General features: G+C 36.4%; 1 protein-coding gene across 1 annotated transcript; it reads left to right on the forward strand.

The window, feature by feature from the left end:
• The first annotated feature begins 2,092 nt into the window (after nt 1-2,092).
• Nucleotides 2,093-6,933, forward strand: LOC108680133 (protein FAM98A). The gene is made up of 2 exons (XM_018168905.2): nt 2,093-2,176; nt 6,009-6,933. Exons 1-2 carry the CDS (start codon nt 2,165-2,167, stop codon nt 6,708-6,710), a joined length of 714 nt encoding a protein of 237 aa, XP_018024394.1. The 5' UTR covers nt 2,093-2,164; the 3' UTR covers nt 6,711-6,933.
• The last annotated feature ends 7,636 nt before the right edge of the window (nt 6,934-14,569 follow it).

Genomic DNA, 14,569 nt, shown 5'->3' on the forward strand with positions numbered 1-14,569 from the left:
AAAATGAGTAAATGAAAATATTATATTATATTTCAAAACAAAAATATTATTCAATACTATACAATACTTCTCAATCGATTTATCTCTGTGATGATCATGAATTTTGTTTTTGCTGGCCCATAAATTTTAGATTTATTTTTTTTTATTTTATGAACAATAAGCCTTGAAACAAAATATATTCTTAATTCGTACATAAATCAACAAAATTCTTTTATTCGTATGGAGCCTTTTTACGGCTTTTTCATTTTCAATCCAAATTGAAAATAAANATTTTAAATACAAATTGAAAATAAATTTCATCAAATTTAAACAAAAAAATTACTCACTTTTTTATTTTAAATACACTCATTTAAAGAAAATTACCTTTTTACTTTCGCAGGAATTGTTCAAGTCACCGTCTGGTGAGGGGAACATGACGTCCTTTCCCTCTCCACACTCCGCTTGGTAAAGACCTACCTCAAAAATTAATATATTTTTAAACATTATAAAAATAACTTTGCGCCTATGTTGACAAACGTATTTGAAATATTTAATTATCAGGGATACATGGTATAAATAAGGTATATTCGAAAGCTAGGAAGTGAAAGACAGTAATTTAACTTCAAATGCATAAATGTGCGAATGTATATGGCATGTTGAATTTATTATCAGCATTTGGAGTAATTAGTTAAGCCTATATAAATGATTGACTTATCGAAATAATTTGTATTGGGAAAATACTTTGCTTTCCAGTAGCTACACTGAAGGAACCCACATTAAGATAAGTGTACAATTAAGCGGAAGATATGCGAATGCTCCTCTTCAATGGCTAGCATTATGCTAATTCACTTCAAAAAGATGATATCGTTTATAAATTTAAGAAATCGTTTCTAGATTTTAATAACGGATAAAAACGTTGTTATGCGCTGCCAATAACTTGTATGAAATTTAGTGCAAAATTTCTCAGATATAACAATCAATTAAATTTTTTAAATCCAATAATTTTCAAAATTTTGTCGAACACACGCTGCTTTTGGACGGCCTTCCCGCGTCACTTCAGCCTGTACAAGACGCTAATGACCTACAAAGAAAGTGAAAATTTCTGATCAATCAGGAAGTAAAATAACGATGACTCATCATCATCTTGATCATCACTCACGACCTGGAGCTAAAAAGCGAGTCAGTGCTGGTCTGGTCACAAGTGAATAAATGTGCCTTTGGTTTATTATATTTTTCCCTCATAATTGAATTGATATAATTAGAAAAATTCTTCTATTTCTCTACCATATATAATTGCCAAATGTCTGCCCAATCTTTTAACATTTCATTCTATTGTTCTCTCCCTCAGTTTAAAATAATAATATTTCTTATCCAACCTTTTATATTATTTACATAGCCTCAAATAAAATATCATCATTTATAGAATAAAAAAATTCAGTAATTCATCCTTTAAAGCTCATTTAAAGTCTGTCGCGAATCACACGCAGAAGTTTCTCAGCTACGTTGATAATTCTGAATTAAAGAAAAATTTTATCATCTTCATAGCATTTCTCTGATGTTACTTCACTTCTCGCCTGACATTGACGACTTTAAATTTTCAACTGCCTTTGAAACTCCTAAATTTGAAACTCCCAACTGCCTCGTAAAGAACTAGTCAAGTACGCTACCTTCCTCCCATAACTGAGATTAAAAATTTTCCCTTCCCCCCCTCGAAGAACAGGTTTCGACATTTTCCTCTTATATGAAGAATAAAGAGAATTTTTACCCTCCCTTCATGAAAAATTATGAACGTTTTCCCCCCGCCCTTCAAGCACAGAGGGTCGACGTTTCTCCCTCACGGGAGTCAATGTTTCCCTCTCTTCTGTTTCCGAAATTCCCCCCTCTCTCCTGTTTCCGAAATTCCCCCCTCTCTCCAAAAACTGGGGTCTTCGCCCCTCCCATCTAATAACGGTGTCAAAGTTTCCCCCTCCCTTGAGGGACGGGTCGAGGTCCCCACCTTGGGATGGGCTCCTTTCCCGCACGCCCGAAAGTGTCAGCTTCTTGGCAGCAAAACCTGATCCAAGAAGATCAGGTCGTGGGCAGGCAGAGGTAGCAGCAGCGTCGAGGAGCGCTATATAAAGGCCGCCAGTGACCTGACACAGCATGCACTTGTGAGCCGCCAACCGTGCAAGCAACACCACACAACATGAAGCTCCTGGTGAGTAGTTGCTACATGCATTCATACTCACGGTGATGCAGGGAATAAACTTGGATAAATGATGAATAGAGTTCGGTTTAGATCATTTACATAATGTAGGGTGAGTCTAGAGAATAAAGTGATTTCTAATATCATATGCGTCAGTGTTCGCATAGTTAATTTTCGTTGATTGTCAAACGTTCAGATAATAAATTCATAAATTTGATCTCTTTTGATAAATTCTCCTATAAAAAAATGTTGAGCCCTTTTTTATCAACCACTCAAGGTTTATGAGACGATTTTTAAACAAGTCGTTCTTTATCTTAGTTTACTTGGGTTTTTAGTTTAAATTTACCTGAAATTTTGTTTTGCAGAAATGAATTTGAAAAATCCCTACCAATCTGTAAGAACCAACAAGGGCTTGAATGACCTCTATCACGTAAAATGCTAATTTTAACATAAAAGCTCTATACAAACAGGCTAAATTTGATTCGAGGGATAATACGTAATAACGTCCGAGGAGTGATTTTATTTTTTGACTCCAATTCTTTTAATGTATCAAATTCCATTTCAATACTCTTCGCAAACCACGTTCAAAGACGCATCTTTAATTATATCCCTTTATATTAGCAAAATTACCTTACATAATATATCATTCACTAATCCACCAAACACGTCTAAAATACTAACATTCATTTTATTTTAAAAACTCTTGTAATTTTTCGTAAAAATGTATTTTTTCATGAGCCACTTTTAAAGGCCTTCAACAATAAATTGCACTAATAAAAAAATCAATTCATTTGCGAATTTCTATTCTTAATAAACACTTCACGCACCGCACATAATTTGTCGACACGCCGAGACAAATTTCTGATATTTTCTGGTCAGCACAAATTTCTGGTCAGCACAAAGGAAAGGTGCCTCTCAGGTGTGCAGTATACAAAGCACAGGTCTTCACGGCCGAGTGATCTCAATGCGGTGACTATGAAAGGGAGAGTGAGTCGGGACATTAAATAGTTTACTCTAAAAACTGTGAAACCGTTATTTTTAGTGACGATTTAGGATAAAAATATCTGCGAGCTAGAGGGATGTAATTTTAAAATTGTGAATACTACCATAAATAAATATAATTTGACACAAGTAAAACCTAGCTGATGGATATGAGTCGGGGGGCTCAAAGTTACTCACAATATGGATTCATATATAATAATTGATTCCTAGCAACTGAGATGACTCAAAGCACAAATAACTTTACTCGTTGTGTTGATCTATGTCTCCATGCAACTTCAAATCATTAATTCCATATTTTTTTCAATCAAAACTCATTTCGGATGTTTCTCACTCGAAAATATCACGAATGAAAATTAAATTAATTAATAATATTTTCATCATGCCCACCGTGAAAGTCTGGATTTGATTCGCCTGGGGAGTTGAAATTTACGGGAATGGTGGTTCTCATTCTGTCACAATGTTTAAAAGAACTTTCTGAATATTTTAAACCAGTTTTTGCGGATCTCGCAAGAAGGACGGATTGAAGAAAGGAAAACTTTCCTCCGGCTCCCGGCGTTAGCAAACTTTTCCTTTCACTTACCCAGAGTAAAATATCAGTAACATTTTATATCCGGAAGTCAGTGAGCTGGATTCTGGAAATGCAGTTGATTAAAACTATTCGTCAACATTTATTATTGAGAGTTTTTTTATTGAAACCATGATATTACGCGAAAAATTGCTATGCGACGCCACTTTGGGCATTTCAGCGTTAATATATTGTATTATTTCATTGAAAATTTCAAGACTACAATCCAGGCGCTATGAACGTGGTCGCTAGAAAGCTGCCTCCAAAGTCCGTAACTCGCGCGGTCATCTCACTATTACTTCACAATATGCTAAGAGGTTTATGAATCGAGGCTAATGCCACAACAATGGGCGTAGCTCGTGATAATTCAAGCCAGGTACAAAGAAATGCGTTTAAGGGCTAATGAGGGAAAGATGAAAACTCTCGCCTTCGTAAATGATGCATTCTGTTGTAGCAACAATGCGGCGCTTAGCAGCCGATCGATTCACTTCAAAGAAATGGATGAAACTCTGTGGTCATTTAAAAAATTGCACTACGAACATTAGAGTGCGGGTAATGAATAAAATTTCATGGTTATTATAAATGGGCAGAAGCAATCGACACATTTTTCACCAAAAATTGTCTTGTTGCCTAAAGTTTTCATCGAATTTCAGAGCTCGAGTGGAATTAGGGGCGGTTGATACTACAAATATTTCTCTGGACGGTTTAGTGAAACTTGAAACTCGCCCCAATAAATGTAAATTTGAAACGCCCGACTTGCTCGAGTGAAAGTAGTGCAAGATTGTATTTTTAAAACATAGCTGAATCATAGCGCAGCGGGTCAGAGAAATTCTCTAAGTGGGAGTTCCCAACTTTCCTGACTAAAGACAGGGAAAACTTTTTTCTTGAGATAAAAATTCAATTGCTAGGCATTATATTTTCATTTACAATGAACTGTTTGAAAAATTGAGTAATATCTGCATGTATTTGCGGTGTAGTTTCAGACTAGAAATTCTTGGTCCAAAATTCCATACTCGTAGAACTATTGGAAATCAATCATCAAAATCCGCTCCATTTCCATCAACATTCAAATTCGGATAAATTATATTTATGATACATGCGCACTGTGCACTTCATGTATGGTGCTATCGTTGAAACATTTTCATTTGTTGTCTTATCAGAACAATATTTCGAACCAATTTCATGAAGTGATTTTCTTCGTAAAATTGCAAGTTTACTGATCTTAATGAATAAAAAGAAAAACTCGGTTTTTATATTGGAGCAAGCAATATTTCAAATCATAAAAACCCGATATTACAAGGAAAAATGATTATTTCTGCACTAATGATAACGCATTATAACGTAAAATCAGTAAACATAAAATCCCGGAACACACGGTCAACCTCATTTACTGCAAGCGCCTGCTGCTCTGAATTAGGAAGGCGCTGTCACCTTCAGTCCTGGCGTAATTATGAGACAAGTAAGCCTTACGAAACTGCCACCATTATTCCTCATGTTGGCCTGACTTTCACAAAGTGACTGAAACAGCAGCCAGAGTTGCTGGGATGCAGAGCAGCTGAGGTCAAGGATATCGCGTTTCTGGAGCGGTTATGACTGAAGAATTTAACCCGTGTCATTGCACCACAAGGACTTGCATGCCATCATGAGACTGATCACCAGGCAATTAAAGTGTCGTGTGAAGGGCAAATGAAGGGAATCGTCTCTCAAAACCCGAACATGTCATAAGTACATACAATTTCGATTCCTTTAACGTCTGCTAGGAACTCTAAAAGATACGAAATGATTGATCGGCTAGAAATGCATCAATAAAAAAATTAAGTTCATAAAATGTGCAATAAAATTGTGCAACTTTATCCACACCTCGTGTGTAACCTTCATCAATGTCAGTCTGCTTAAAATAAAAGTTGTTCTCACAAGCCAAAACATGAGACAATGATTGCATCTTTCACTCTTAATGCTACATGCATTGTTGCCAAGGCCATTCATGAATAAATTGTTGCCCATACCATAAAATCTTTGCATGCTCTAAGCAAGCATAGATTTTGTTCGAATGTGATAATTTCCTAACGAAGTGTAAGTAAACCGCATCAGAAAAATTGGCTCATGAAAATGCATTGTAGCACTTGAAACTGCATTTTTCGATTAGGGATAAGTTTGGTGTATATATACTTATCCTTCTTACGCTCGCTAGTGAAGTTCACATGACTTGTGCAATACTAAAAATTTATTCCTCAAAATTATAACTTTGTTCAAGTCAAATTTTTTTTATCTCGTCAGATCGTATCAGTCTTGGTGGCAGTCACCGCCGCCGCTCCTCAGGGATACCAGCCTCCCCGGCAAGGATACAGCCAGCCCTGTGGCCCCGGCCAGGTCAGGAAGGGTGATGGATCCTGCGCACAGCCTATCGTCACTAGGAACCTGTACCTCTACAACGCCCCTCCCCAAAAACTGACTTACGGTCCTCCTCCTTACCTGCCCGACCCCAAGGTGCACTACAACTTCGTGTTCGTGCGCACTCCTGAACAAGGTCTTGGACCCAAACCCATCATCGCACCTCCCCCACAGCAGAAGACTCTCGTGTATCTTCTCAGCAAGCGCCCAGACGCTCAGGCCCAACAGGTCATCGAAGTCCCAGCCAACCCCACCCAACCCGAGGTCTACTTCGTCAACTACAACGAGGGAGAGAACGCCAAGCTACCAGGAGGCATCGACCTGCATACCGCCCTCAGCCAGTCCGCTCAGCAGGGACAGATCATCGACGGTGGTCATGGAGGTGGTCTTGGTGGCGGTCTTGGAGGTGGTCTTGGAGGCGGTCTTGGTGGCGGTCTTGGTGGCGGTCTTGGTGGTGGATACGGCGGTGGTTCAATCGGTGGTGGTTCAATCGGTGGTGGATTTGGTGGCTCCGACGAAGTGTTCGTCTCAGGAGGTTCCATCGGTGGCGGCAGCCTTGGCGGCAACCTTGGCGGCGGCTACAATTAATTTCTTCGACGACATCCGAAAAATGCGAAGTGAAAATTCTCGTCGAAATAATGAAACTCCAATTCTAGAACGTTGCACTCGTTATTAACATCTTTACTAAAGAGATCTTGTATGTATAGATCACAATCGACACATTCATCTAGCACTGATGAAGTCCTAGTGAATCGACATCTCATTATTTATAATCTCTTCATTTCTACAAATATACGATAACAATAACAGACTTCTACATTTATTATCGAAGCCTTATTAAGAGAAAACAAACACAGCGTAAATAAGAATAGGTGTTGAAAAGTGTCTTACATTATGTAAAACGTTTTCAATTCGATGACAATTCGAACTTAAACAGCTATCATATTTTTGTAAATTTATATCTACGCAACGTAAAGAAAGTAAGAGTTCTCTGAAGGATCCATAAAAATATTTAGAAGAGAAAAACAATAGAACAATCGGCAATCTGTTTATCCAATGCAAGTGACATTGACTCAATTTGTTTCGACACAAGCATTCATCATTTGATGAAGATTCATGCTTCGCTATTCTAATCTAACGCAGAAAAAAATGTAGTAGTTCATTAGCTATCAAGGTCGTCCAATTCACATTTTAGCAATTTATCAGGCACTATAGATTGCTCGAAGTACAGGCTATCACTTTTGGCATCTAATTGTCCTTTTGAATAATAGAACGACCGGCCTAATTTTTTATACACTTTAAAATGTTACCAAAATTACTATTTTCTTGGAAAAACTGGAAAACAGTAATTATTTTAGTAAAGAGTGCACAGGAAATTATGGTCGGAAATTTTTTGGGTAGAAAATGATTTCTCCTCAGAAGAGTGTAGGAACTTAGCTTCAGTATCGTTGAATGATTAGCTTCAGCTCGTGCTAAGCTCCAATCTCAAATGTCAGAAATACATCCTTAATGTCACGTTTGTTTTTTATTATTTTTGGCAATTCAATATAAACTCCATACGTATCTTAATTCTATCACATAAAGTAAATATTTTTACACATAATGGTTCCCACAAAATGTATGCCGTGAGAAAAAGTCGCGGGATTTGACCGAGGCAACAGACTTTCAACTCACCAGTGTTGAAACTGACGCTCATAAATTCTTGTATGCACATGGAAACGCGCACTTAACCGAGGAAGCTGTCTAGCTTCAGTGGCAGGAAGGCTGAATTATATATCATGAATTATATAAATTATTATAGATCGTACATAACTCACTTCGCTTGTCTCAAACGTGCTCGAAATCAATTTTCACATGAATTTCTTTAACAATTCGTTCTCTCACTCTAAGATTTCCAGGAATGTGTGGGCGAGCCTCCTTATCGAGAATTATTTCTTACAGAGAATTTATTATATTTTAAAATTAAAAATGTTCACAGTATTTTAAAAAAATGACTGACATTCTCACTGCGAAGGTTAAATTGACTCCGATGTAGGAACAGCAAAGACTTAGGGTCCCAACTATTACAACAACTCTTGTTGTTAGAATTAAATGTTACAACAAGCGCAAGAGGCTCAATGGACAGTAAGATAACTGTTACAAAATGTGCGAGGCTTAATAAGCCACACGGTAATTGTTGCAACATCCGCATGCTGCGGTGGTGGCAGATAGCAGATGCATAAAACCAAACACTTTCGAGATTTTTCACAAATTTTTAAATATTTTTGGTATGATACCCGTTCACTCATCAGGTTTTTCATACAGGCTTTGAAATTACAGCCCATATAACTAGGTTAGACTGATACGTAAAATTGTCAATGGATTGGCTAGAAATGTAATGACTGTCAATCGATTGGCACAGAATTTAACAATCGCCAATCATGTGACTTAAACTACATATAACGATCAGGAATCGATTGTCTCAAAGTGCTAAGATAGTCAATTGATTGGCTCAAGATTCAACGATCGTCAATCTATTGGCTCAAGGTGAAACGATTGTCAATTGATTGGCTCAAAATAGAGAAGGAGCCGACCAAACAAATAGGCTGCAGGAATGCAAATTAATAAATGACTTCCAGGATCCATCGGTTTACTTCTGCCCGAACTTGACAAGGGAAATTTATGCTGTTCATATGTTCCTGAACGATAAATCAGCTCAATATTAACATTCAACTACTACATTCACATTTCATGCAACACATTGTAAAACATTCAACACCCACCTCCAACTTGGTGCAATTTATTGAAAAATGAAATTTATTTTAATAATGTCCTAAATTTCGCAATGTACGGAAATTTTGTAAATTCATCAGAGAGTTGAATGTTATTTCCTGGATGGAATTAAGTCGACATGCATAATGAAGTCAGGTCAATAAACAAAACATTATTGAATTAAAATTCATTCATGAAGTAACCAATTTCGGGTTAATATTATTAAGTTTTTGTTCATCCAATTTAGCTCAATTTAATAAACTTAGCTAAATTTGATAAGCACCTCCGTGGCCCTAGAACGAAAAGTAGCTGGAAACTTTGATAACTGTCGTTTAGCATTCAAGGAAAAAAATTTAAAATTGTATGTGGAATTTCAATTTAAACCTTTTCTTTCAATATATGCTGAAATTTCTTGGCAATGGTTTTGCTATCCAATTTTTATTTAATTTCCTTTAATTTTCGATCTAGGTAAATTTTGATCCTAAAATTTATTGTGTGCTTTTTGACGGTTGTGCAAAACGTTATACAAGACATTCATGCGCTCTGCAACGGCAGGTCCTGAGATGCAAAAATTAATTTACAAGAGAATGGGCACTAACCGGGCATTGGGCAATGGTCCGACATGTAAAGCAACTGATTTATTCAACCCTATACTTAGTTTCATACTTTTGGCCGTTCTCGCAGATTATTAGAAATATTTGCAAAGAAATTCCACGTATAATATTTTGGCTTTTATTTCATCGTTATTTCTATAAAGTATAAGAAAGTTTTGACTTCGATGACTGAATGAACAAGAAGCGATCACCAGTGATCACGTCAGCAAGGCTTCCATTAACTCTAACACATCAGAACTTCAAGCACCGACAAGAAAAAATTAAGTTAGCAAAATAACAATTTATTCATTTAGGCTTGATTTAAATAACGAAAAATTAGAGCAAAAATCGATTATCTTTTCTACAAGCGATCGTCAATTGATCATATTACCATAATACAAATAAAATAACTTCTTAATAATTTGATCAAGAAAAATGGGGTCCCGGCATTCGCATTAATATGTTGAAGAAAAATATTTTTACTTTCGCTGGTTAGACAGATCGCTCTCATGTTGCTAACCGTATACGTGCGCATGAATATCTAACCGTGAAATGAATACTAATATATCATCCAGGAACGAATACGGTGAAAGTCATGAATTCTAATCATCTCACAAGTGTAGAAAACCACTGCAGTGAAATATCTAACTCACAGTGTATTATTATACGCTGCGTGAAAGCTAAATTGGGGAATGAGTCGAGTTTGCTACACATATATTAATAAGGGATTAATAAAAAATTCGAAAATTCGCCTGTAAGAAATTTCAACTTTTTTAAAATCAAAAAATTTACCTAACTTTTCACTGGAAAGTTAGTCATCTTTCTGCGAACCGGAATGTTGTTTAAAGGTAATTAATCGGCCTGACATTCGTCTTTGAATAATTATTGGCTGAAATTTTACCCGAATTTAGACATCGATGGCTAAGATGTGAGTTAAGCACGATTGTTGTATAACATCGACTGTGATTAATAGTAACGGTTAAAGCAAAGTTAACTTTTCCAGCATGGAGACTTATTACTATGTGTTCAATCTGCTTATAGAAAATAAAATCTCTTTTAGATCATAAATCTAAATCCACTTGATTGATTGGAAATATTACTTTCAACTTTTGATAGAAACTGACGCTAGAGAATGACCAGCTGCTGTGTTTATAATTGACGACTATGGTAATTTCAACACTGCGCAGTGAGCAATTTCTTTCATGAGGTAGCAAGAGAGAGAGAGAGATGTAATTCGAGAAAAAAGTTTGAGTAATTATAGAGTTATCTATGTAAGCGATAGAAATTTTACTATTTAAAGAGTTGGGTCAGATATATGAGTTTAAATATCACACAATTTCCTTCATAATACAACCAGCTTCCCCAAGTTAAAATTTGGAATTTGAGCTTAATTAACATCACTCAGTGATCACACACAAGTTACACCATACAATTTACCAGAAGCAGTGATGCACAGCAAAACGATTCTAAATGTAAATTTAATTGCATGGAAAATACTGCTACTTTATCACCTAAAATTTAGGGCTACACTATCCCGTGGCAGGTACTGCTACACTTCACATGAAATTCACTGTTCCACAAATCAATCATCGGCAACGACAACAGTAAGAACCTCTTTCAGGAAGAGGTATACCATGAAGAAATAATAACGAAAGCTGGGAATTAGTCGTAAAAAGTTAGGAATCGTAAAATTAGTGTAAAATTAATTGTTTACGCTGATTCGAGTTGGAGTAAAGAATCAACAAATAAATTTTTACAAATTGATTAGTAACAATGAAAGTAGTGATGCAAAAGTTTTCGAGACGTACAAATTAAAAAAAATATATGCCTGAAGTTTTGGCTTTCGAATGAAAAACTGGGAGGTAATTCCGATTTCCATACATCATAGCTATGGGACGATATAAATATTGATAAACTCTCGTATTTATCACATCAGATTCCAAAGAGAAGAGATAAATTTAGCTAAATAATTTTCACGATAATCTCAGACATGGACAGGGAGAGAATCTATTTAGGAATCTTGTTATTTAATATAATAACCTGTAGCCTGGACCATTGTTTGAAAAACGAGGATACCTTCAAGCCCCACGCACTTAAACAGCAATTATTATTAATCCTAAATTAATTAGTTCAATTCATGTCCTGGCAAGCCCCACATCCATCAATATCTCTAGCTGCTATTGACCGAATGATCAAAAATCTACCAGAATGAGTCATTCATTCTTGAATTTAGTCGATAGTTGAACTCATGCTTGTACTCTTTAGGCTAAAACCATTCCTTGCTTAAATTTCAGTAACATAAAAATTCCGCGTGTTTCTTGGAACTACAAATTTTATGATAGAATACAATTTGTACTTTTTTTGTACTTCTCCTTGTTGACCGCGGACGTTAGTCTGGTCTCACGTAGAGCGCGACACACCTGATTAAAGTATGTATCAGTAACCCTCAGAAATATATTTTCTACGTGACATCGAAAGAAAATTACCAACATCCTGGCATTATAGCGCAAACGCTATTAAATAAAATGGCTCATGTTCTCGTTTTGATCTTGAAAAAGCATTTTATAAGATAGGCGTTTTTCGATTATTAACAATAGTAAAAATGTTTCATCCCAGTAAATTAAATATATTTTCCGTTGGGGAGTGCATTGAATAAGAATTAAGCGTTGACTGCTTAATAACGTACAAAATACGAATGTGACTGAGGAATTTCGAGATATTGAACTTCTCGGGGCGCTCATGCATAACTCCCACTTGATCATAAATTCATAACCTATTCAGAAGATCGTTCAATATGACAGAACTGAAATTAAAGCCACGAAGGAAACAATATGAGTTTAAATATCACACAATTTCCTTCATAATACAACCAGCTTCCCCAAGTTAAAATTTGGAATTTGAGCTTAATTAACATCACTCAGTGATCCCACACAAGGGACACCATACAATTTACCAGAAGCAGTGATGCACAGCAAAACGATTCTAAATGTAAATTTAATTGCATGGAAAATACTGCTACTTTATCACCTAAAATTTAGGGCTACACTATCCCGTGGCAGGTACTGCTACACTTCACATGAAATTCACTGTTCCACAAATCAATCATCGGCAACGACAACAGTAAGAACCTCTTTCAGGAAGAGGTTTACCATGAAGAAATAATAACGAAAGCTGGGAATTAGTCGTAAAAAGTTAGGAATCGTAAAATTAGTGTAAAATTAATTGTTTACGCTGATTCGAGTTGGAGTAAAGAATCAACAAATAAATTTTTACAAATTGATTAGTAACAATGAAAGTAGTGATGCAAAAGTTTTCGAGACGTACAAATTAAAAAAAATATATGCCTGAAGTTTTGGCTTTCGAATGAAAAACTGGGAGGTAATTCCGATTTCCATACATCATAGCTATGGGACGATATAAATATTGATAAACTCTCGTATTTATCACATCAGATTCCAAAGAGAAGAGATAAATTTAGCTAAATAATTTTCACGATAATCTCAGACATGGACAGGGAGAGAATCTATTTAGGAATCTTGTTATTTAATATAATAACCTGTAGCCTGGACCATTGTTTGAAAAACGAGGATACCTTCAAGCCCCACGCACTTAAACAGCAATTATTATTAATCCTAAATTAATTAGTTCAAATCAAGTCCTGGCAAGCCCCACATCCATCAATATCTCTAGCTCAGTGGTTCCCAAAGTGGGCGATATGGCCCCCCTAGGGGCGGTGGAATGATTTTGGGGGGTGGTAGGGAAAAAGAGGGCGTTTGGGGGGCGGTAGGGAGGCGGCAGTCCGAAGTCAAAGTCAGAAGTTCCAAAGTTTGTTTGACGTTTTGTACACAACACGTGCAGCACATTATGACTCCCAGCGATGGTTTTTTCACCCAGATTCGCTTTTTTAACCTCTCCTGGATTTACGTCTCGGACTAATTAACGGCGCGGACTCGTGGCCAATTTCCAAATTCAATGATCAAGGAATATCCCTCAAACTACTGAATGTAACTCGATGAAACTGGTACACGTATTCATTGGGACCTAACGGTGATGTTTAGATCGTGAAAATTTTTTTAATTTGCCTTCATTTGTTTTTGCCACAGTTATATGGCAATACGGGCCGAAATTCACAGTGATCAAGGAATTTCTTCCAAACTATTGAACAGATTCGAACGAAATTTTGAATTTACAGTCCTAACTACCGAACGGTAATGTTTAGCTCGTGAAAATTTATTCGATTGCGCCTTTGTTCGCGAGTTTTTATTTTTCATTTCATTTCACCTTCATTCGTAATTTTAAAAGGATTCGTGCTTGAATAGGTGCAATCAAGAAATTTCTTCCAAAACTACTGAATAGATTTGAACGAAACTTAGTATTTAAATATCTTACCTCAGCATGGGTGATGTTTAGCTCGCTACAACTTTTTCGTTTTGCCTTCGTTTGCGAGTTATACGGCTATATGTAAACGGATATACGTAAACGGCTCCTGGTTAAACTGGCCGGTAGAAAAGCCGGTCGTTCCTCCTATATCTGTATAACTCGCGAACGAAAGCAAAATAGAAAAATTGTCACGAGCTAAACATCACCGCTGGGAGGTTAGGTATTTATATACAAAGTTTCATTGAAATCTGTTCAGTAGTTTAGAAGAAATTTCTTGATCGCCGCGAATTTAAGCGACAAATTATCCGGCGACACGGGCCGAATATAAGGCAATGTGAAATCAAGAATGACGGTGAAATAAAAAAAAACTCGCAAACGAAGGTAAAATCGAAAATATTTTTACAAGCTAAAAAATCACCGTTTGGTAGTTAGGAATGTATATTCAAAATTTCGTTCAAATCTGTTCAGTAGTTTGGAAGAAATTCTGTGATCACTGCGAATTTCGGCCTGTATTGCAATATAACTCACGAATAAAGGTAAAATTTAATAATTTTTACGAGCGAAAAGTCCGCGTTAGGTTCTGATGAATACATGTTCCAAGTTTCATTGCACTGCGTTCATTAGTTTGGAAGATATTACTTGATAATTGAATTTGGAGATTGGTCGTAAGACCGGCCACGAGTCCGGCCGCAAATTCGCCCGAGACGTCCTAGGTGCTGAAAC

This window comes from Hyalella azteca, unplaced genomic scaffold (genome assembly GCF_000764305.2).
Source record: "Hyalella azteca isolate HAZT.00-mixed unplaced genomic scaffold, Hazt_2.0.2 contig4415, whole genome shotgun sequence".
In the NCBI taxonomy this organism is placed as follows: Eukaryota; Metazoa; Arthropoda; class Malacostraca; order Amphipoda; family Hyalellidae; genus Hyalella; species Hyalella azteca.